This window comes from Vidua chalybeata, chromosome 1 (assembly GCF_026979565.1).
Source record: "Vidua chalybeata isolate OUT-0048 chromosome 1, bVidCha1 merged haplotype, whole genome shotgun sequence".
NCBI classification, from domain to species: Eukaryota; Metazoa; Chordata; class Aves; order Passeriformes; family Viduidae; genus Vidua; species Vidua chalybeata.
The window spans coordinates 107,222,184-107,246,992 of record NC_071530.1 but is presented as its reverse complement, the minus strand read 5'-3'; the positions used below and the strand labels follow the sequence as shown (position 1 = coordinate 107,246,992).

Sequence of the window (24,809 nt, the reverse complement as noted above, 5' to 3'; positions counted from 1 at the left end):
TGCCAGGGAACATAGTAATGAGAAAATCATGCTTCTTTTAATTTCCATTTATAAATAATGTTAACATAATCAGGAAGAGAAGACAACTGTTCTTTCTCTTATTTTTTTTAAAGTGGCCTAATAGGCAGAATTTATTTCTCTTACAAAAAAGTAACCTTCATTCATTTCTACACTAGATGATTTCCAATGGTATCTGAAGGTGGAGAGGATATGTGTGTATTGTTGCTGATGGGTATTGAAAAATTTCAGTTGCTGCACAAGCAGCCTCCAAAATAGGCCAGAGAAGCCTCTGGAAATCACAGTGGTATTTGCAGATGTTGGGAAAAGTAATTTTACTATGAACACCATCTTATTGAGGGAATTGTGGCTGTGATTGTTGCAGATACTGCAGAGAAAGAAATGTGGGAGGTGAATGACATTTGCCTTGAAGCCTATATGAGAGCCTGAGCTTTGAACAAGAGGTTAAGGAGAAAGTACAGATGAATGCATATTGCATTTATAAAATATTTTATTCTAGTCTTCCAAAAGAGCTGCTCAAATAAGGCAGCTTATCCTCAATTTAAGCAACTATTTAAGGTTAGACCAGCTCTTGATGGAAGATATTTGTTGTTGAAAAAGAACAGCTATCTATTCATAAAACCTCCAAATGATATTTGCTCTCTTTAAACATCTTTTTATTTTGATGGTGACATCTCTTCACAGAAGCAGATCACAGTGGAAATACATTCATTGAGAGGGGCTGAGACTGCCAGAACTCATTTCACAAAGCTGTCATAGGCTAAACTCAAACCTAGGTCCCAGAGGGTCCCACTTAAGTGTTGACCTAAAAACAAATGTGCCAGTTGGCTAGAGCATGTATTCTAAAGTTGCAGCAGAAGGGAATAAGCTTGACTGACTTCTGTCCCTGTAGAGTTTATATCTGCAAATGCAGAAGGAGAAGCAAAACATTATTAGTCTTAAAATGATTCTAATTTTAATAACTGGTCGCTAAGTATGAAGCTTTAAATTGAGTGATCCTTTAGGCTTTTGTGCACTAAGGGGTGCATGTGTGGCTACGTTTGTGTGTGTGTTGCTGAATTCCTGTAAAATGCAAGTGTTTCTGAATAGCGAATCTCAAGAATTCCCTCCCGTCCCTTTTCTTTCCTTCAGCACTGTACTTAGAGCAGAGTCAGGCACTACCCTTTTTTTAAAACAAACAGGTCTGTAAACTTTATGTGCAGCATTTAAATACTCATGTTAAAATTCAGACCTAGTGCCCACATTTCCCTGAGTGCTGTCAATTTTATGAGATGAAACTGAGAGCTTGAGCTGAACAACTAATAGTATGCAGTGTGCACATGCTGCCTTCCAACAAGTGTTTAATGATGTTGGGGTCAGTTTGCAACAGTTAAGACAATTATTTCATTTTCTGAACTGTTTAGAACCTGGAGATCTCCTAGCTGCTTTTATTAATCTTCCTAACTATTTTGGAAAATGAAGCAGCAATGGAAGTTGTTAGATTTAGAATATTCGGTAATGTCTAAAATGCCATAAAGTCTTTTTATAATTAGCATACCTTTTTTGGTTTGTAAATTTGCAGGCTATTTTTCTATTTGGAAGTATCTGCCCAAGTGGAAATTTCCACTCTTGAAAGAACCTTGTGGATGTAATTTGTCATGTAAGGACTCAGTGTATAGAGGGCTTTTGCACAGCAAATGTATTTTTGCTTTCAGAACATGTTTTTTATTTTTAAAAAATAATCTGTTTTCTCGCTGTAATATAATTCCCTTAAAAATAAATATTGCCCTTTACCCCTGTCAAAGAAATTCCTCGGGTTTTGATCACAAGCCACATGGCATGAGAAAGACTTCCTGACATGGGTCATTTCCAGTTTCTGCTTGCGGGTCCATCTGTGTTTGCACAGTTGAAGGGCAGGGTGCAGCAGTATGGACCAAAGGATACAGAGAGATGATGAGAGCTCTGACCTTGATTGTGGGCAGCAAGAAATACAGGAATGGCTGTGCCCAGATGACTGTAGGGTTCTGAGAGCGGATGTGAGTGGTTTATAGTGGAATTGCCTTCCTGCTTCTCTTCACACACCACTCTACCTCCGATATGAATGTAGTGTTGGCATGTTCTAGTTTCTCTTCTTCCAAGGAGTTGTGCAGGATCCTAATCAAATTCAAGGCTAAATAAGGTGCATTCACGCATACCACCTCTCTGTTCCCCTGGCCAGGGAGCCTACTCCTGTTTACTCACCTGCTTGGCAAAAGAGTGTAACATCTTAAAATGTATTTGCACAAGATCCTATTATTATGTGAGTTCGTCCTTGTTTTCTAAAATGACTTGCTTCGGTCTCAGCTCTCTCAAATATCTAAAAGGAAAGATGAGGCAGCCAAAGCAGAAAAGGGAGAAGTAGTGAAACACTTGCATTCCTTTTGCTGGAATGTGCACAACCATTTCTCTTCTGCATTTCACTTGTTATACTGTGGTTCCCAAGGAAAAACAAAGTTAAGTGCCAGCTTGCTTTATTAGGAAAGACAGATTGGTTTATTTCTGTCTTTGAAGGAAGCTTTTAGTAAAATGGGCAAAAAGTCAGGAGTAGTTAAAGCTACTGTGTTCCTCCTCAGAAGAGGAAGAAAAGTTCTAGGCTACACATTATCTCACTGAGCTGATCCTCTGCAGAACTGAGGCAGTGCAGTGAGCTGTGAGGTGTCTCTGCGCACATGGGTCGGTGGTGAGGCTGCACGTTTCTTCCAGTTAGAAGCTTCAGTTGGGCTCAGGACTGCTGATCTGAGGCTGGAGCTATCCTGCTATCCCCCAAATGCCTGTTAATATGTCAAACAGATAAAGCTTTATCTGTGCACTCTATAGCTTTTATACTAGAGTAGTTAGTTTCTAGTTTTCCATGGTCTGGCAAATACAGGAACTTGATGAGCGCTGTCTTTAATTCATACACAAGTTCAGAGCATAAGTAGCATTTTGACCTAGGGTATGAGCTTTCCAGGGCTTTGTTTGTGTCAGATAGTGTGGTGATGGAGTATTGGAGTGGGTTGTAAAATCAAGATTAATTTCATGTTTATGTAAATCAAATTTGTTAGTCTCTTAATTCTGGTAATTTCCTGTGAAACGCTGTAGTTAACAGTGAAAAGAAGTTCCTGCACACTCATTGATCCGATTTTTCTTTTCATTGAAAAACTAATTGCATAGGTGGTTTATCCTTTCTTATGATGATCAAAACAGCTTCAATAGCTGTGATAAAAATTGACAATTCTAACACTGAAGCATGGAAGAATAGCCTGAGTAAGAAACGGAGCTGCATTTGTGGGAGTAGAAGGAAAATTTGCTTTTCATTGAGATTAGAAAAAAATGAAAGGAAAAAAGACTCTCCTGCTTATTTAGTAATAAATTCTACAGTGTGCTGCAGGGTCATGCCAAATAATTTTCTTCTCATCATTAGGACAACAACCTATTTGGGTTTTTTTTTCTTCTTGAATGTTCTCTTCTTACACGCCTGACATCACAGTCTTGATTTTCTTTCAGACCCTAACTGTAAACTAGACGACAAGACAGAAGATGGAGATGTGCTAGACTGTAAGAAAAGGCCGGATGAAGGGGAGGAGTTAGAAGAAGAAGCTGTGCACAGCTGTGACAGCTGCCTCCAGGTGTTTGAGTCACTGAGCGATATCACAGAACACAAGATTAATCAATGTCAACTGACAGGTAAACAATACTTATCACTTTGTGGCTTCATGCACTGCTCTATTTCTGATTCCCATTCTCTGCTTCTGATACCCCTCCTTTTTCAGTTATTTTTTTCCTGCACTTGAATGCTTGGTTGAGACTTTTATAAACAGATTTTGGGACAGGATTATACTGCAAATGGAGCATTATAAATTTCCTTAATACCAAAGGATATATGACTGCTGTGTGTGTTTTCTAGATTCATATAGTACAGCTTTCCATGCTTTGCCTCTACATGTATTTTGCTAGGTCACTTGTAAATTCAGAGGGCATTTGTAAGTGGGGCTTAAGTGGCATAATGTCACATAATGAATGAATTTGCACAATGGCCTGTTGCAGATTGAGCTGGATGTTGTGTTACTCTAATCTGTTAAATACAAATGACTGTACGGTAATCAGTAACTGAAAGTTGAGAGGAATTAAGCAAATTGTTAAAGGGGAAAATAAGATCTTGGCTTCAGTGAAGAGGCAGAACTAAGTGCTGATCAGATACTACTGAATTAAGTACAGCTGTTTGAATGGACCTGTCTAGCACCTAGATTCCGCATTGAAATTATTGTAAACAGCCCCCTTACTGTGAAAAACATGTGAAATCAGCTAAATTTAAATATAGTAAGTTTTTTGATAGTACACACTGTAGGTCCAAACAGGCTCAGTTTCAAGAGAAAGGCATTTATATTTTTAATTAGTGATTTATTTTTAGCCTTTTTAGCCTTTTTATTTTTATTTTAGTACAGTGTAAAATGTACTTTTTGTGTAGTGGAATTTTGTTAAAAACCTTTCTTTATTGTGACTTTGCAAGTAAGAAAATTCCCTTTCCATTTGGGAATGCTTTTAGAAAGTATCTGTGTGTGCTTATGTTTGGAGAGCTTCCTGAGTTTTGGTTCCAATAGGTCCATAGGCTAAGCCCTGTCAGAATGAGACATAAAAGTCAGATAGCAGTACCACTCTTGAGGATGAAAAGATGATGAGCAGAAGAGGAATAAGTGGGCAGGAGCAGAAAAGGTTGAGGAAGTAATGTGGATGTGTCAAATGATTTTAATCCTCACTTCAAATTATGGCAGATGAAAATCTGCTGCAGCAAGAAGTGTTTACTTTTATTAATATATTGCTTTGCCTTTTCTTGCCTGTAAAATGTATTTCTGACTTGAGATACAATCAATTCAATCATTTTCTAATCACTCCTACAAACTTCCAGAATGTATTTTTCTACAGTGCTCATGATTTCTGGCATTATGGATATTCTCTCTTGACTTGAAATAACTTAAACATTTTTCTCTCGTTTTCTTTATACTTCTTTCTTTTTCTCTTTCTGTCTTGAAAAATTAGTGGCTTAACTTGTCTCTTCCTTTCCTCTCCGAGAAAGCACTCACCCTGCCTGAGTCCCCTGGCTCTCCCCTTCACTTTCTCAGATCCCATTTATTCATCCCTGTGGGTTTTTTACCTTGTTCTGATACAGCTCTGTCTCCTTTCTGGTTAGTTAGCTGCTGCCCCCTTTTACCAAGTGTTTTCTCTGCTTTAAAGCTGCAAGCAGAATGCACTGAACAGTGCTTGCATAGTTGGGTTAAGAAACTGAAGAAAATCACGTGAGGGGAGCAGTAAATAGGAAGAATCCTGGACCACTGCTCCTGAACACAGCAGTTCTTGTTGTGTTTTAGCTGTGTTGTTAAATGAGAGTGAAAATAAAGATGCTGGATTAACCAAGCTGAGGTGAATGTGTGAAGGTAGGAATGCACATACGATAGCAGAGGATGGGGAAATGAAAATGAGTCTTGAAGGAAATTGTTTAAGTTCCTAAAAATATCTTTGCCTCTCTTTCAAGGAAACTTGTGATAGTGAATGGGTAGAGACCAGGCTGTTTGAAAGCTAATGAAGTGAACAAAAACTGAAACTACACACCCTTCTGGAGTACAAAGTTGACAAAAAGCCAACTGTCCTCTGTTTCTAAATATAAATGACCTAAATACACCCTTAGAGTTGAAAAAGGGGCCTGAATGACATGGCTGGAGTTGAGGATTTCTTCTTAAGCAAAAAATACTAAGACTGCATCAATGCAAGGTCCTAGGGTGCATGTGTGACCTCACACTAAGGACACAATATTCAAAACAACCTCATTGGATGAGATTATTTTTAGATAATCTGTGATAAACAGTTGACAGAAAGAAGCATTTCTTTTCTGAAACATAATATATATTTGACAAAAATAAGGTTTGCTTTTAGCATTGTAGTCAAGCTCCCTGGACTCTTGTCTTTCTCTTCCACGAGCACCTTTGGGTGCCGTGCTCAAAGGTTTTTTAAAAGAAAGTGTTATCAAGAAGGGCTGGTTGCACCTCCCTTTCTCATCACAGTCCTCTGATGCAACAGGGTCTTATACAGTTGCTCTGGCTGTCTCCTTTTGGAGGAGTCCCACTGAAATTAGGAGACACTCTAAGGTGACTACTAATAAACCTACAAACATGTCTGTCACTAAGTTGTTAATGAAAGGCAAGAGGTTGAAAAAAAATGTACTTTTTTCCTACTCTATTCTGCTGTTTGGATCAACTATGTCCTCTGTGGAGGAGGGCAGAGTGTATCATCTGTCTTGATGAGATTTTTCCAGTCTGAGTCTCAGGCAGGGAAGAGTTACTTAAGATGTCCATTATGTAAAAATGCCAGGGCCATCATCCTCTGAACGCCACATTTAAGTTATGAAGCCCTCCAAACCCTTTTCTGCAGATGGCTGAGCCAGCTGCTGCAAGCTTGTCTGGATTTTACTGAGCTTCGCTGAGGTGCTCTATGAGATGCATAGGGAACAACGCTGTGAGAATTTACAAACTGTGCATGTTGATCCAGTTGTATGGTCTTTTGCCATTTAGTTATATTGGGTAAAATCAACAATTATGATGATGGAACAAATAGGATGAAAAAACAATGGCTTAAGGCACATTTACCCTCTAGTAAAACCCTGAATATGAAACACTACATTTGAGTGTCACAGTGTCTTAACTGCCTCTAGTTCTATCAACCTTGTAATATGCTTGAGAATCGGGCCTGCCACTTAAGGCTCTCAAATTGATATTTGGGCTTCTAGTTTTTTGCATTTGAAAATATCAGATATGTTTCTCTGAAGTTTTGACAGTTCAGTGGAAGTGCTTTATTGAATCTTCATTCTGTACTCTCAACCAAGGACTGGAATGAGGAGAAGGGAGCTGATTTATTAAACAGTGCTCCCAATCTCTCAAAAGTGTCAGTCACCCCCACCTATTCAGAGGACAGTGGAAGATGAGAGTTACTCACAACTCTGTGAGATTCAGCTCTCAGGATCTTGAATTGCTGTTCTCTTGCAGATTTTTTTCAAAGGAGGAGAAAAAGGTCCTCCCCAACTGGTTCCTTTCTGTAATCTGTTGTTTGAATTGAACTCATGTTCTTTTTTCTGGAGGAGGGCATAGCTGCTCTTTTATCCTAATGTGTGCGCTATTGATCTTTTCAATTTGGGTCTGATCCAGTGTCCATTGAAGTCAGTGAAAAGATTCCCATTGACTTCAGTGGGGGATGGAACAGGCCCTTCATGAGCTATTTAGTAATATTTTTTGCTATCATCTGAAATTCTTGTACTGAAGCTTTCTCTGAAAAGGTGCTGATTTATTTATGTTAATTGCTGACAATTCCTGTGATGTTTGTGGAATACAGATAATGGATAAATAGGGGGAAAAGTTCCAGAAAATTCTTTGTGATACTTGTAACCAAGGATAGATAAGATGCTGAGCTATATTCATTTAGTCATTACAAAAGATTGGCAATAAAAATATGGATTTAATAGTGCTTCTCTCTGATGTTAATGCTTTTCACACTGTATTCTTCCTGCAGCATTTAATTTAATAACTCAAGCCACTTGCACATTGTCATCCTCTATGTTGTGTTTATAAGCAAAGGGTCCAATTATCATGGCTATGAGCCTGATGTCTTTCTAGTATATGTCAGTTTGGATCTCACTGGAGGAATTTGAATGCAGGATCAGATATGGTGCACTACTGAGAAACCCTCAACTGCACCTTCTCTCCTCTTCTGCCACTAGGAAAGGACACTTAACCTTTTGCATTGCTGCCGTATATGCTGTTGGTAGAACACAACGTGTCAGACACATGTTCTTTTATTGTCTCCAGCTTGATTTAGAATCCCTTTTCCCTGCACAGTGCTTTGTGCTGTTTATTTTCCCTTTCAGTCCTCAGGGATCCTGCTTTATGAAGTCTCCCATGTCTATGTGAGACCTGCCTCTCCACTGGCTGGCTCTGTGTCCAGAGGTATCCAGCTCAAGCCTGGTACCCTTCTAGATCCTGTAGGTCACTTTGGCATCAGAAATCTTAGCCATAACCCGAGTAATCCTAGAACAAGGAGCATAAACATGCAGTGAACAATCTAGTTGACTGAGTGGCTGAATAACTCAGCAGCAGTGGACATGCTGGCACACAATCTGCCATTCTCCATCTGAGCATGAGTAGACACAGTGCATGTTACAGGACTTCCCTACTAGCTCTGTTGGCCTCACAGGCTATAACACTTGCCTGAAAGCAGGCTACTGAATCATATGCAGTCATAGCTTCTAGGCTAAGGGTGTCCTGAAGGAAAATACATGAGGTATTTCTCCAGTGGGGATCTTCATTGTACCTTTAGGTGGTTAGGTAGACTCCATTTTATGCTTTGGGCTCTAGCTTAGTTCTAGAGCTCTGACAGGTTGAGTAAGTATGTCAGGTAGAGCTGATAGCCGTTCCTGTTACCACCTAAGCTGTTTCTGATATTGAAAAGGTTACTGGTCATAGCTGTGTGTCCCCTGCCAATGAAGAGATGCAGTCCTGCTCTCTAGCCTTGCTCAGAGATTCCTCTCTGATGCCATCTGAAAAGAGTTCCAGAACTGTATTAGGGGCCCATTGTTCCGAGTGCTGGTCTCCATCACAAGGAGTATCACAAGGGTGGGAATTCCTAGATAAGTCAGTATTTCTGTTTTTCTAATTATGATCAAAATTAATTTTCATCATCATCCCGAGAAACACTTACTTTCATGTCTACATATGAGAGCTTGTGGTACCTAACAGCTTCACAGACAGCATGCACCGTGAGCGATCAGGGACTTAGCAAACAGGAGGCAATGGAGATTCCACTGGAGATTCCACTTTTCTCTTCTTCCTAGTGTCCAGGAATCTTTCACATTTCTGAATGAGTTGGTAATGCCAAGACCATCTCCTTCACTAGAACACTTGAAAACTTTCCAGGGGATTTTGTCCCAAAGGATGTATGCTGTGCACAGTGAGACCACAAGACAAATCTTGTGAACACATGGTGTTACCATGTTTTGATATCCTAGCTAGAACAATCCTGGCCAAATATATTGCATTTCTTGTCATTATTTTTTCAGTTTCCACTACATGTGTGGAGAAAAGATACATGTCAATGCTCCTTGGTCATTTCAGCATCACAGAGAAAAATCAGAGCTTGATCAAAGTGTTTCTGAGGACAAGGACCCTAAGAAGTTAAATATATGATGCACCAAAAGCATATTCATCTGCTTCATTGCAGTTGGCGGCACACTGCCAAGCACTGTTTGCCAAGTACAGTTACTTCACTTGAGAGAGTCACTCTGTTTCTCTAGAGAATTCCTGCACCAAGGACTGCATATGGATTTTACATTAAATAGTTATTGAATAAAAGACAAACAGTGTTTGGACTGGGGACTTGAGCTCAGGTCTCTCTTTCCTTAGAGGGCTTCCCAGTTGCTGTATTAGAGAGACATACTTCTACTTTTCCATTTGATTCAAACCACAAACTTCTGACTTCTTTTCCACAACATGATATTCTGTTTGACAGATAGTGGAAAGCAGATGCTCACCTCCAGTTTCTTGTCCCAGCCAACACACATTTGCAATTTGTAATTTGTAGCCTCACATCCTTTCATTATTTTTTGGTCCAGGACCTGTATCTTCAACGCCAAATCCTTGATATTTGGGGGAAAAGGGGAATAGGGTGGTAATTACAGCCTCTGACTCCAAAGATTTAAATTTTGAATTCAAAGAGCAATGTAAAGCTTCTTACTGGACGTGGATGGAAGATTTATATGCAGTACTGAATGACCAAGGCTATACAGAGTCTGCCATACAGAAGTTCATATGCAAAACTTCATGCTTCTGTCAAGGATAGATGAAGGTCTTGATAATGGTGTTCCTAGATATTTGTATCAAAATTCTGGGAAAATGATTCTTAGATATGGAAGGAACTTGTATATGCTGCAGCTGGAAGCTGTGAAAGTAGAGAGCACAGCCTTCTGACTGTTTTCAAAATCCCTGTGCTTATCTTGAGGATCCATGATGAACAGCCAACATGGGCAAGGAGGCATAAACCTCTTCCCTTTTGCTTGGGAACCATTAATCTCTGCTCTCGAGATTGTTAATCAGTCATGAAACCAGCAGATCTTCATCTCCTGGGTGTTTTAAAAGCAGCCTGTAGCACTTCCTGAGTTGTCTGTCAGTGACCCCCTGTAATAGAAAGCAGCTGATGGGCTGTATCATGGAACTGTTATTTTTGACTTGGGGGACCCCTGTAGCAAACCTGTTCGTGAGTATTAATTGTAAGTGCCAGGACTCTTGTTCTGTTCGGAGGTGGGAGAATAAGCTAGCAGTGTCTTCCAAGAGAGTTTGAGTGCTTCCTGTATATCTTTCATTGATATTTTTCCTCAATTTTTCTTCCTATTTTCCTGTTATTCTGGCCTGATTTTCTACCACTAAAAAGGCTGATGATTTTCTTAGCACATTCTAGAAAGAGTTGTGGTCAGCTTATCTGCTCCACATGTCCACCAAGGACTCTGCACCATGGGAACCTGAATTCCCAATATAATGTCAAGGTACCAGATCTGATCCCACATCCCTGCACCAGTGAGGGCACCATTGCCTCATTGAGTACCATGGACAGAGACACTCCCTTGCTGGCCCAGGACTCCTGCTCTGCACCAGAAACTGCTCAACTGGAAACTGTAGTTCTCTCATTGGCAAAGGGATTTGGTGTAGGCAGCCCCAGTGCAGGGGCTACCAGGTCTAGTTCTTGGAAGAACTGTATCTCTGCTGTCTTTCACACTTAAATAATCTGGGATCTTGTATGGGGCTCTCAAGGCTTATCTTGCAGCCATCCGTGCCTTACTGGGCAAACGGAGTAGGCAACAGAGCTGGTCCAAATTGCTCTTAACACCCACGGCATACATTCTTGTCTGGAACATGAATCCAGCCATCCTGGGACCTGGCCATCACACACATGAGCCAAGCATTTGATGACTTCTGCTCAGAGGTTCCCAATTAAAACTTTCACTGAAGATAGAAGTGAATCTTGAGGACAACAATACACTGGTTTGCAGGCTTAAGGTATGACCATGTATCTGTCACCCAGAGTCTGGTTTAGAATCATAGAATCATTAAAGTTGGAAATGATCTCCAAGATCATCAAGTTCAGCCTTTGAGTGAACACCATCCTGTCAACTAAACCATAACACTGAATGCCGTCTCCAGTTGTTTCTTGAATGCTTCCAGGGATGGTGACTCCACCACTTCCATAGGGAGCCCATTCCAGTGCTTAACCACCCTTTCAGTGAGAAAGTTCTTCCTGTGGTCCAACCTGAACTTCCCCTGGCACAGCTTCAGGCCATTTCCTCTGGTCCTATTGCTTGTTGCCTGGGAGAAGAGGCCAACCTCCACCTGGCTACAACCTCCTTTCAGGTGGTTGTAGAGAGCAGTAAGGTCTCCCTTGAGAAAAACAGCATTTTACATAAACAATATACCTTGGTTTAGTGTCTTCTTCCCAAGCTGTGCTTAGCAGAATGACTTAGAATCATAGTCCTAGGCTATAGCAGAGACCATATCTATGTGGTGCTCTTTTGACATACAACTATGTTGTATGGGAGCACCTGACATTCTGATGTGGGTGAGTGCAATATCATTAGGTTCTGGGAGGACCCATGATAATGTCATAAATTCTCTTTTTATGACAAACCGAAACTCTTCTAGCTTTGATATTTTGTGGTTTCCAAGCTAGCCCTATGTCACTGCCCCTGTTTCGAAGCACTGACTTGGCCAGCTCCCTGGCTTTTTCAGAGTTAGTTCAAATGCCTCCCTGGCACTCTGTTGAAAATCAGCCCTGGCTAGATCCAGAACTTTGCTTTATTACAGTGACAGTCTGTTGTTCCATTTATTTATAGCCACTGCTGGGTGTTCTAAAGGTCAAGCCATTTCCTCACAGCATTTCCAAATGGGCAGTACAGGGTATCTCTCTGCATTACTGTTTGGCTACTGTGACTTTCCCATTGAAAAGTAACCTTGCTCTCTGAGTGTTCAAGTGACATCTCCTGCCTGCTTGAGAAGAGGCTCCAATTTCTGAGATCTGCCAGGTGATGACATGAGGTAATCCACTGACCTTTATCAGGCATTCTGTGCAGGACGCAACCATCCATACTCATTCCAGTTTTGGGAAAGCAGTACTATAATCACTATTTGATCTATGCAGCTGAAATTCCTAATTCTCGTTGTCCAAGGAAGATGGTTGCCTGCAGGGAAAGGACCAGAGGGGGCAGGGGAATCATCAACACTGGCACATATGTGAAGAAGGAAAAATAGTCATTACTTACCCTATGATAACTATGTTCCTTCCAATTACTGTTGTAATCAATATGGATCCTGTGGCCAAGCTTGTCTTATTTTTCACAGTCCTCAGCAATACAGACTTTGAATTGTAAAGCTGCTGCTGATACAGGGTCATAGCTACCCTGACCTTTACCAGTACAATGGGAATTCATGTGTATGATTCTAATAGACACACTATTAAAAATGAAATAATGATTGTCTTGCCTGTATGTATGTATATACACCTACAGTTCATACTGACTACAGTGTTTCAGAGAATCAGCTACCTTGGAGTAAATACCTGTTGTTTATTTTATGCTTCTGTTTTACTGGAATATTTATAATATATTGTCAGTGTATTACAAAATGGGTCTTGTTGCCATGACAAATTAGCCTTTTTAAGTGGTGAATTTCCTGCACCTTCTAAAATAATTTTCTTGAAATACTCGCTGTTTTTATTATTGGCGCTCACTTTAATTACCATTTTGAAATGCACAGAATGGGAGGTACAACAGATTATCATTACTTATATGTTCAGTAGTTAAATTCATAGCTTGAAAACCAAATGTAACAAAATGCCCCACAGCTCTTTAACACTTTGCTTAATACAGCTGCAGAAAAACCTTAATTCATGTTTATACAATCAGCTGTAGAGTGTTAAGGCTTCCAGGCAATGTGGTAGTTCACTAACACACCACCCATATGGGCTTTGTTTATCCTTTTAAGCATCATCTGGAGGGTCTAAAACCCCACTTTTCAGGGAAAAAAGAGAGTTGTTGGAGCAGAAAGGTCCTTAAAAACATTTCTGTCCCTGCTTGGTCTTGGCATAATATTCTGTTTGACATGGTTGCAAAGTTGCTTCTGCTTCTATACTGTGACTCTGTTAGTAAGTGACTGGTTTAAGACAAAGGGAAAGCACCTTTTAATTTACCCAGGGTGTTCTGAGCAATATATTGTGCCTTTTGAGAAAGACACCTTTTCTGTTGTGGAAACCCATTGTAATGATCAGATAGAAATCAGGGTGCTGCATCTATGGAAAATGCTGGAACCTGAAGTCCCTTTTACTAAAGCTCCTCTGTCTTTTACAAGACCCCAGCTATGCCATTTATTCCAACTGCTCTCCCAAAATTACTGATAGTTGAGTTAAATTCTTTCTTAGTGTGGACCCTTAATATTCCTAATTTTATATCCCTGTACTTGTGCTAAGAGGTCATAGTCCTTAGCTGTGGTTATCATTTTGGAATGCTGTAGTGTAACTGATATCTGTGACCTCTTAATAAGCATCAGGAGCAAGAGATTGGGATCATTCTACAACATGCCCTGGGGGTACTTTCCCTTCAAGAAGGCAAGCTGGAACTGTTCAACTTTTTTCTTTCTTTCAGTTTTTTACCTTCAGGGGAAATTGATCGATTTGGAGATGATTATTCCATAATCTCCGAATTTTTCTCTTCTACACTGCAATGGGAACTCCTTGAAGTTTAAAATGATGAGTCTCTTCTGTACACTGTGGAATGAACCCAAGGAGTTTATGAGGACAGGAGTCCTTTTAGCACAGTTAGTGTAATTTTAGGCAAGTTTTAAACTAAAATACCAGGAAGATCTATGGACAGAAAAGGGTAAATTTTTTATTAATTTTGTCTGACTAAGTGTGATTGGTTCTCTCAGTGGATGCTTCTTTTGGGATTTACTTCCTGGGGGAAGAAACTGGGGTTTCCCAAAAATGCAGACATATGAAAGACATGGTAGAACTGAAGGTTATCATTGAAACAAAGTATAAAAGATGAACTGGCAGTCAACTTCTGAAATATTCAAACTTCTCAAGGAGTATTTGTCATGGATTTAATAATGACATGAAAAACTGGAACTTCATGTGTGAAATTTTGGTTGAAATTTACTCTTGACAGTGTTATCAGAACCATGTTGTTATACATGTATAAGTAAAGCAATTTAATATTTTTGTCTGTAATATTGCTGAAGCATATAAAATGCAGGAAATTATTTTTCCTTTATGTAAAAACAAGGAAAGTATTCTTTCAGGACAGGGAATGGACTGGAGCACGTCAAGAAATAGAGCTCTACATAAGATAGTGCCATGGATTGGCACTTAGTCGATATGTATAATATATGGGAATTAGTTTTAAATTTCATAAAAAATACCTGTCACTGGTTTATTACCTCTCTCACTGTGACCAGAACTGGTGTCTCTCATTTGTTTTACTGCTGGATCCCAGCAGGAAGTGCAGTCTAATGACTGAAGGAAGGTTGAGTGACTCATGCGGGGGAGGCTGGAGAAGGGTCAAGTTTTTCAAGTACTTTGCAAGGCTTCTACCAGCTGTAAAAGCAAAGCAGAGGGAAATGAAACTGGCAGTTGCTAATTCACCTTTCTCTGACAAATGCAGGCTTCAGCATGAGTGCATAACACATCAGTTTTACCATTAACACATTAATTAATGTTATTAATTTTTCATGTGTTTGTTTCTTGTTGTTATCTGATTTCAGTACACGACCAGGAATGATACTTGGATTTTTGCAAAACACTGAGCATGTTTGATTTTTCCTGTAAATTCAGTTTCTAAGCAACACCTCTTTGTCCTGAACTATTTTAGTGTGTCAATAACCACACGTTTCTGTATGATTCTAATTATTCTTCTAAACTGCCTTTGAAATACTTAAAACAGGTTTAATATTTGCTTCTTCTGTTATGTTATGATTAGAATATTGTGTATTACAGGATAATCATTTCTGCACAGGCATCTGTCAAGCCTGACTGGAGAATGTTTTTCAATTTTTGTCCGTAGGTTGTTGTCTGTAATCTTTGCTTCACTGAAACTAGTGGAAAAGTCATTATTATGTTCACACAGGGCAGGATTTCTACTAGTGAGTTCAAATTCTCATTCTGTTTATCTCAGGATTCTTCTTCCTGCCCCCTTGATCTCTGCCTTTTTATTGCTCTGTCATTTTAAAATAGTCAGTGCTTAACTAACTTATTTTCAAATAGCACTTCCCAAACAAGTGACAGTCTGTGGTATTAACCATTTATTTGCAAACAGCTTCCCATGGCAGGTAAGTTTGAAAGTAGAAAAGCTTCCCCTGTCTGCCATGATACCAGGTGCTCCCTGGTAAAGAAAAGGCTGAGGAAATGGAAGAATGCAGTTTATCTTATTAAAATTAGATTCTGTCTCTTTTGTGACTCTCTCTGCCTGCCACTGTCGTTCATTTTTATCTTGTTATTTAGTGTACTTGCTACTGAGACTACTTTTCTGTCCTTGTTGTCTCAATACTTTCAATTCTTTTACTGAGAGTTTCTGGAGTTGTGCTTTTATTTCTATTGCCTTTTTCTCTATCAGTAGGTCAGGTATCCCTGCAGTTCTCCCTTTGACTGAGAAGGGTAGGAATGATTTTTTGTGGTGCTGGAAGCTCGCACTGCTTTTTCTTCTTGTCTGTTCTCCCTCTTTTTGCACTCCACTCTTCTACAGTTTGTTCCCTTTTTCCTCTACTCCAGTATCTATAGTAGTGCTACTATTCCTATTGAGTACTTCATTATTTCAGCAAAAATAGCAGACTGAAATTTACTCAAAATACTTGGTTTTGTTCTACAGCCTCTGCTGGACTTGATGATGCTTTTTATAGGAACCAAGAATATAGCTGCAATCTCAGGTCTACAGCCTGTGTTGTTATTTGCACAGTCATCCATTGCAACAGGTTCATTCTTGATTTGATCACTTTTAAAGCATTTTTGTAAATACTCCAGCTTTTGAATAATGTTTTTTTTAGGAATACACAATTGTCGATACCACTTCTGAATATATCAGAAGTTCCGAAGTGGTAGGAACAATTGTCCCTCATAGCATGGGACAAAAGAGGGTTTGGAATTCCACAGAGCATATGTTTTTTTGTCAGTGTAGGCACAACTGGCCCTGACATACTGTTGAGGGTGAGTTTGTGGATACAGACTTGGCTTCATGAGAGGCATGAAGCCTTTTCCATTACATTTCAGTTATTGGACCGTGCCTGGACTGCCTAAAAATTACTTATGCAGCTCTCCTCTATGGGCATGGAAAGAGGCCCAGTACAAATTAAAGGCTGAATTCTAGCTCTTACAAAATTCATCGTCTTGGATAGGAAATCAAAGAACATCTCTGTATGCTCACTCTCGCAGATTTTTTTTCATACGGTGGTTTTGAAACTGCACCTCAGTCAGTAGATCCATGAGGGTGGCGAACAGGGCAATGATGAATAAATACATGTTCACTATATCAGAATTGTTCTTTGCATGGGGGGAAGCCTTATGTTTTTTATACCTGTAAGAATTGCACAAGGCCTTTCATTCTCTAAGTTCCAAAATTTTTTTTGCAACTATATACCTATAATAGCATGAAATGTAGCCAGCTTTGCAGAAGACAGCAGCTAAGACCCATGAGACATAGCAGGGGGAGACAGGAAACTGTAGCAAGTCTCCTGTCCTTGTGAAAAAATGCCACAGGATCCCAGTATCCACAAAAAGCGCCACAAGTTCTGAGATGTGAGTGGGTGGATTATTCCACATGCACATTGTCAAAACTTGGCTGATGCTTTGCTTTCCAGGTGAGTAGTACTCATGGAAGTCCTGTGTTTCAGAATGGACTGGCTCTTCTTTGTCACCCCTTTGTTTCAGAGGTAACTGGCAGCACAAGCTCTTTTACCATGCACAGGGGGAGGCTGGCCCTGCTAACCCAGCCATAGCTGGGATAAACCATTCTGCTTCCAAGGGCTGTTGGCCCCAGACATTTTGAGTCAAGGGGGAAGTGGCTCAGAGTTGTGTTCAACCCTAAAGTTTTATTCTGGCCCTCCCTTGTCTCCTTGTATCTGCTCTTGGGGAGCTCTAGCACAATATTTTGACTTGTGAGCCCAGAGGGTTGACTGTGTGGCAGACGCTAAAGGTAATTATGGGCTTACTTATACATTTTGCTGTCAAATTATGTAATTTTTGATAGAGGGCATAATGTATGCTTTCTAATACACACTTACGGAAGCTTGGGGTTCTGCCTCTTATTGCACAGCTTAAAAATCAAACCACATGTTTTAACAGGCCCCAATACAATCGCCATAAGATACATGTAGCATTCCACCCTTTCCTTCCACAACATTCTTGGATGTATAAATACAGGATACTCTGTGGAAGAAAAGGCTGGATTTGAAGACTTTAATTGTGATATGTGGAATGTGTTTACCAAACTATGGAAACTGTTAGGTGTACAGGAAGTGTTGTGTATGTAAGTAGTCAATATGCTCTTAGTGAATTGAGACATGGAATAATCATTCTTCCATCAGCCAAGTGCAGTAAATGTGTTCTGCAATCCAAACGTTATTTGCATAGTTTATAGGCTTGCTAGCTATTTTCATAATGAAGTATATAGTTTTATCAGAACTTTACGCCTACTTCTGAGGAAGGGGAATGGGAAAAGCAGAGAACAACATCTTTTAAAAACAAATGAAAAAGAAAATTTAATTATTTTGTTATTGACTTAAAATAAGTTTTCATTATTGTTGCATTTGGTGATACTGGAACTGAAGAAATTTTACTTTGAATGTAAAAATGGTTGTTAACATTTCCTCTGCTCCCATGGAAGTGTCCTTTCTTTGGATGGAAGAGAATTTTTCAGCAAGCATCTTTTTCTTAAGAAGATATTGCAACTTCTGTCTGAAAGTTGTTCATTGTAATATCCTCTTTCTTCTTATACATTGCTTAAAATGCTAGATAAGAGACTCTTCTTTCTTACTGTTTCTCAATGACCAGTTAAATCACATCGAAAGAAGAGTAATTGCATGTTAATTAGATTGCATATTAGCTTTAGGGACATGGCTCCAATACAGAACTCTGTAGTTGTCTTTTGTATAACAGGATTTGCCGGTAAAGGTGTTTTATGTTAAAATTCCAGCATAATTAAATTCTGTGTTTCAACTGAAAATATATTTTACAATTAACATTTTTGGTAGCATTTAATCTATAAGAAACATGGACAGTCTTTTTTTTCTCCCCTCAAGAAACTGTCCATCTCCAAAAAGTATCTATATTTGTACATGGATAATTAGCCTACACTGATGAAATGCTTCAAAAATAGCATGTATAATGTTATATTATTGTGTAAGTAAAGACTGCAGCACTCCCATTTTTCAGACCTCATGGGCACAATCAGGTGTACCATATTTTAAGAAACACTAAGCCTGTCTGAGCAAAATGCCTGCAGGATCTTATACTTCTCCCTCTATTTCTGTTTCTTTGCCTTTTTTTTTTTTTTTATTCATTTTTTTAACAGACCTGGCTCAGATTTATGTAGTTCAAATTTGAAGTTCATGTAGTGAGTGTATTAATCATTCTAAGACTAACAGCTAAATAAAGTTATTTTGCCTTAAAATTTGCAACTCCAAAACTTATCTCATGAGTCGTCTTCTGTTCTTTGGCATGATCCTTCTGTATCCAGTCTGCACTGTCTTCTATGATCTGGAGCAGAAGGGAGGAAAGAACAAAATTCCTATTCCTAATCTAAGGCATACTTGGTGAATTGTTTCCTCTCTGATATTTAAAATTAGACCCATTCACTAAGCTTACTTTCACAACATTACCATAAGTACCACTGTTTTCTCTAAGCTGAGGAAGCATAAAGTAATTATTCTCAGTCTGAAAGCTAGTAAACTCCAGACTACAATTTACCTTTACAGTTAAAGTTAAGTAATTTCACAGAATATTAACCTTCTTCACATTGCCTCATTATTCAAGGCTGGGCCTTTCTAACTTCTTGTCTTCACCCCCAAGTTCTCATTCATTTTTAAAATTTCTTACCTTTCTTCCATTCTGTATTATATTTGCTTAGAATACAGAAGATACTTGTGCTGATAGAAAGGAAATGATGTGTGTTTGCTATGCCAAGTTTTTTTTTAAAAATACTTATGAGTAGTAGAAATCCATTCATCAAAAACTATTGTTTCTCATTTTAAGGATTTTTGTGTTATGATTATTTGTTTGTCCTTTCAGTAGATTCATAAAGGAAAGAACCAACATGGTTATTCAATATAGATTTGAGGAAGAAAGTGAGGAAATGTTTCTATTTAATTGTTGACAAGAAAATTAACGAAAGCCATTGCTCCCTCATGAAGAAAATAGGTTTAAAGTCCACTCATTTCTTCCACTGTTAAGCTGTGAGTAAATTTCAAGCTATTTAAAATTGCTAATCCTGAAAACCCAACCTTCATGAAAGAAGCTCAGAGAATGCATAGTGGAATCTGGAGGGGAGCAGGTGAGGATAAATGAGTTAAACAAATTCCTGTTATTTTTCATAAGCAATTACTTACTTATTCTTACTTATGTCAGAATCCTCTACTTTGTGTAGATAACTAGTAACTTAATGTTTTCATCCAGAGAAAAGCATACAACTATACAGGTTGTATATATTTTTAAAAATAATTTTGAACTTCCATTTTGCAGTGATTGGTGAAGAAATACTGAGTCTGTCTCTCTTAAATGCTGCCTATTTGGAATTTAGCTCCTGATGTGACAGTACTTCTTTGCCTTAAGCCTTTGGTGTATTTATCCTCACAGTGTCCCAGAAAGGTTATGAGGATGCTTAAAAATTAAATAAAAAATGAACTTAATTACTTAAGGTGAGATACACATGAAGTTGTGATTCTGAAACACTCTGTTTTCCTAAAAGACACCTTTCTTGCATACTTAATGATCTCTTCCCTTGTCTGGGTCCCAAAGCTACCAGTTTTCTCTAAGATTAGTAGAAGAAATATATATTATATATATATATGTGTGTGTGTGTGTGTGTGTATCTATATGTGTATATATATATATGTATAAAGAAATTATTTGTAGGCTGAAAAGTAGTTCAGACAAGAATTTAACTTTTTAGGCACAGGTAAGTAATTTCACTGACTAATAACATTCTCCACATTGCTTTGTTCTTTTGATCATCCCACAATCTAATGCTTTTCACCACTTCTTTAAGGTTGTCGGTGAAGGAAACTTTTGCATATGAAGTGAAATGGTATACCAGGAAATTTTTATTCAGGAATGCTTCATTCCAAATTTGGGGCATTAAGATGCACAGATTATTTTAAAAGAAAAAGTAACACACAAGAAAGACATAGCGATAAGTCTGCCTTGCCTGTTCAGTTTGTTTCTGAATAGCATCATGCAGTTGAAGTGCAGGAAAGTGCTGCTGGAGATCCTCTGTTAGAGCTGTGAGGAATGGAGGACGTGAAGGAGAGGTTCTTTATTCAGTGGTATTGCATTTCTCACTGTTGTTTGCCCTTTTCCCCCTTGGCTTAAGGGAAAAGCAGAAATATATGGCGCTCCAGGATGAAATTACTGGTACAATGCAGACCATATTTAATTAGAATTGTAAGTTAGTCTTTCCCTTATACGAATTAAGCAAATTAATAGTTACAGAGAAGCAAGTCATGGTGCATGCATATACAACCAATCATTCCCACAAGAAATTTCCATATAGCTATAAAACTGAAACTGTAAAACATGGTTTCCACATTGTCCTTTTCCCATAACAGTTTACAGCATTGTATTTGGGATAAAAATTGAATTCTTGTGACTCTGAATTTAAATTTTGTTGAACTTGACTGAGAAGATCTGGAGGTATAAAATTTGGACCATACTTTGCTACATGCTTACATGTTGATTTAAACTACTGGGTCCTATCCATCAAAACTTGTATTTTAGAAAATATTTTCTGCAAATCTTCATGAAAAGTATAGCAAGCTCTTATACAAATGCCTGTTGTTCATAGAAATGTATTGAGAAGTGTGTGTCTTACCTGAGTTCTCTCATACCTATCTCTGCAACTCCAAAGTAAAGAATGAGGCTTTAAAAATTAGAGGGCAACATGTGTTAAGTCTGGCTGTTTTACATATCTATATAGCATATAAATTTGTTCATATGATTTGAAAATAGGTATGCATAAAAATATAACCAACATTTAGTTTACTGACCATAATGTGCTACTCATTGAGACCAGATTATGACTTGCAAATGGATCTCCAGTCTTAAGTAATTTTACAGATTTGTAAAAAGTCTTCTCTGAAAGGATGGCAAATTGTGTTAAGTAAGGTGAAGTGGATAACATGATTGCTAAAATCTTTAATTGCTGAATAAGTATCTTAATAGCTGAAAGGATGCAAAGGTGCCTGAGATCCATGTCTCTTTGCACTGACAGCTAACAAGACAGTCCTCTGCTCTTTCACCTTCATTACCACTCCAGTTTAATTTATGAAACTTACAAGATTTAAGTATTGGCATGAATAAATGTGACCAGACAAAACAGTAAACAGGATCATGTCTCTGTGTTTTTCAGTAAGTGATGCTAAAAGCAGAACTAGCATCCAAAATGAGGGAACAGAACTTTGGGTTTCAATGTAGTCAGTTCAACATATACAAAGATTAACCTTTTCTCTAGAAGTTGCAGTTAGGTATTACTGTGGCAGCTTTCTTCAGCTTTTTATTTGCTGTTACTTATTGCTGTTTGCTAGAGAAAGTGAAGAAGAAAATACCTGAGGAAAGGGCCCTCTGCCTACTGCAATAATCACATTGATTTGGGAACCAAAGCTTTATCTGTTCAGAAATTTAGTTCATAGTATGCATGTTTAATGAAGTATAAGAAAGCTCACCACAATCAAATAATGGATGTTCAGGCCCCTGTAGTGCTGAAGTTACCCAGAACTTTGCATTGTGGTCTGTGTATCAAAAGGGAAGAGGATGATTAAGCAGAAAAGCTTATTGTTTAGACTGGAGTAACTGGATTACTGTGCAAAGACTCTTGCAGCAGTGAGCAGTAACTGTGTTGCATCTGTATTGGATGGTGTAATGCCATGCACGCAGTTTAGCTCTCTAAGAAAAAGAGTTGTATTCACTTTTGGGTAAACAACAACTCTTTCTCAGGATGCTGCTTCAGTTCTGGGGCTGGCAGGATCCCCAGTAGCTTGGGTATTTCATGTTTACTTTAATGCACAGTGTGCAAGTGCCAAGTCTCTATTTGATTTGCAAAGGACAGAAATGTACTGGTTTCTGCCTAATTTCCTTGTTGATGTTGTATGTTGTCTCCATGGTGTGACAGTCCTTTCCTAGAGTCAATTCTTTGAAATACAATTTTTTATAGAAAACAGTAGTTTCACACCTGTGTCCTCTGAATCCAAGTGACAGAGGCTTTATCATGGAAGGCAGAGGTGCAGTTTATTTCCAATGCACTGGTCATCTGTAGAACTTGTCTGTTCACCACTGGGCTGCTGCAAGTTACAGGAGTGTACAGGCACCTTTCTGTACAGGGGAACAGGTTTCTGTCTGTTAGCAGTACCTCTGTGTGTCACACCCTCATTACAATGTGTTTCATTTTATATTCCATTTTCCTTGTTAATTTGATCCTGTCAGTAGTTAAAACCAGGTAATTTGATCCAGAAATGATGTGAATCATCTATGGAGAATTGAAGCGTACAGAAATTTAACATGAGAGAGAGACCTGTCTTGCACCTGTTTTTTTGCACTAGTATACAGTGACCCTAGAGAAGTTAAACAAGGAATTTTCTTCTGAAAGAGAAGGCAGAAATTCTGCATGATATTAAGGAGAAAAGAGCCTCAGGGAGGATCTTTCAATCACTGTGAGCTGACAAAAGGCTCCAGAGCCGCACAGTCCACTTTTAGTGTCATGTTGAAGAATGGAGACACAGTTCAAGGGTGTGCTATTAGTATCACCAACCCAAACTTAAGTGTTCATGTGATGGAAAGGACCCTGCTGTAGACAGCTAGTTCATCTGCTGGGTGGTAGCAACATGAGAATAGCACCAGGTCATTTCTTGAGCTCTTGTTAAAGTTACAGTTCAAAAAATTCCACAAGAAATTCAAGTCATTGGTTTATCATTTTTTTTAAGCTGAAGCATGATGTTTTTAAAATATAGAAAATGAAAACAAAAGAGAACAGCCAAGAGAAGCACAGGCACTGCTGTCATCTTTATTATTACCCTGTGCCTCACTCAGGTCGTGCTCACAGTTACCTGGACTACTAGCAGACTCATGCCTCGAGGACATCTACAGTGCTCATGAGACAGGGCTTTATAGAGCAGACTCACACAGCACTCTGCTTCAGAAATGAAATGATTGCTGGCCAGGAGAAATGAAAAGGGAGCATTACATTAATTCCCACTGTAAATGTGATCTGGACCAACAAGCTGTAACCTGCACTGACAAGAAAATTATCCTTGCAACTGTATTTTAAGGGGGAAAAGTATTTTTGGATAAGATATAAGGCAGTTTCCCTTTGGAGGTATGAGGGATGGCCATATTACAAGGGAAGGGTGAAGCTCTGGAATGGGAAACCATAGAATGGTTCTAGTTAACAACTTTTTGAGGCATCCATGTGTCATTCATCAAACTTGCCTTTTGTCTGTATGAAAGCAGAACAAACAAAGGAGATGGGCTCCTACATCGTTCTTCTCAGTGAAGTAGATAATCTCGGTTCACTGAGCAGAATATAAAAACAAGTCATTCTCGATGGCATATGCTATAATGAATGCTTGATTTTGAATGTCTGAGGAGAGCACACCCTCCTCTCAAAGTCACAGTCTGAGTATGACACCCACAGCTTCCATGACCAAAGAGGCTGAGAAAAATGTTTTAAGGGAGGAGGCCTTGATGGCACATCAAGGTAGGCATTTATAAACTGTCATGACAAAAAGCCCTGTGTGAGAACAAATAAACACATAAGCTTCTTTTTTTTTCAATTTATAAAACTCTGTTTACCACAGTTCATAAAAATGGGAGCAGTAATTAGGATCAGTATGCAAATGCTATTTAAACTCTCTGCAATTATTCCCTACCTCAACTATAGATTTTTTCTCCATTTTCTTTTCTCCTCCAGCACACAGCAGCCAAAACACAACCCACACCAAATTGGCCCTGTAGCATTGAATCTGGCAGATCTAAACTGTACTAAAATAAGGCAAACTGAATTCATGAAGTTGGAGATTTTATACAGGGCACCTGCCACCTTTTCAGGAAATAACCAGAGGAGTATTCTCTGAGTAAAGCACCTCAGGAGACCTGTCCTCTGTCATATATAGGTTCCACATTAAGTAAGATTAGTGGATGAGAACAGTATTGTAAAGGATGGCTGAAAGGAGTCTGAGGGTCAAAGTGGATGACAAAACACAGCAATAATATTGTTATATCAAACCATATGCAATAATGGCATTTCTGCATCTTTCATCAGCCAAAGTTCTGAAGTGCTCTAAAGATGAAATTCTGTAGGAGAATATAATGTTAATCTCTACTTCACTCCATAAATCCAAACATGAGAGCCTTTGACATCATACAAAAAGGTTGTTTGGCCATTGGTTTTATGTGGATGGCCCAAAACATAGAAACTCAAGAGGACCACAGCACACCACCACAGAATTCAAGCATGTTTGCCCCTC

At 38.8% G+C, this 24,809-nt stretch overlaps 1 protein-coding gene across 5 annotated transcripts in view; it reads left to right on the top strand.

Annotated features, from left to right (window-relative positions):
• ZNF521 (zinc finger protein 521) overlaps window positions 1-24,809 on the top strand; it is a 230,323-nt gene that overhangs the window by 20,574 nt on the left and 184,940 nt on the right. For all 5 annotated transcript variants that reach the window (XM_053940807.1, XM_053940784.1, XM_053940798.1 and 2 more), the window contains one exon: window positions 3,523-3,702. In XM_053940807.1, the coding sequence (XP_053796782.1) occupies window positions 3,523-3,702 (180 nt within the window). The remainder of the gene's footprint in view (window positions 1-3,522; window positions 3,703-24,809) is intronic.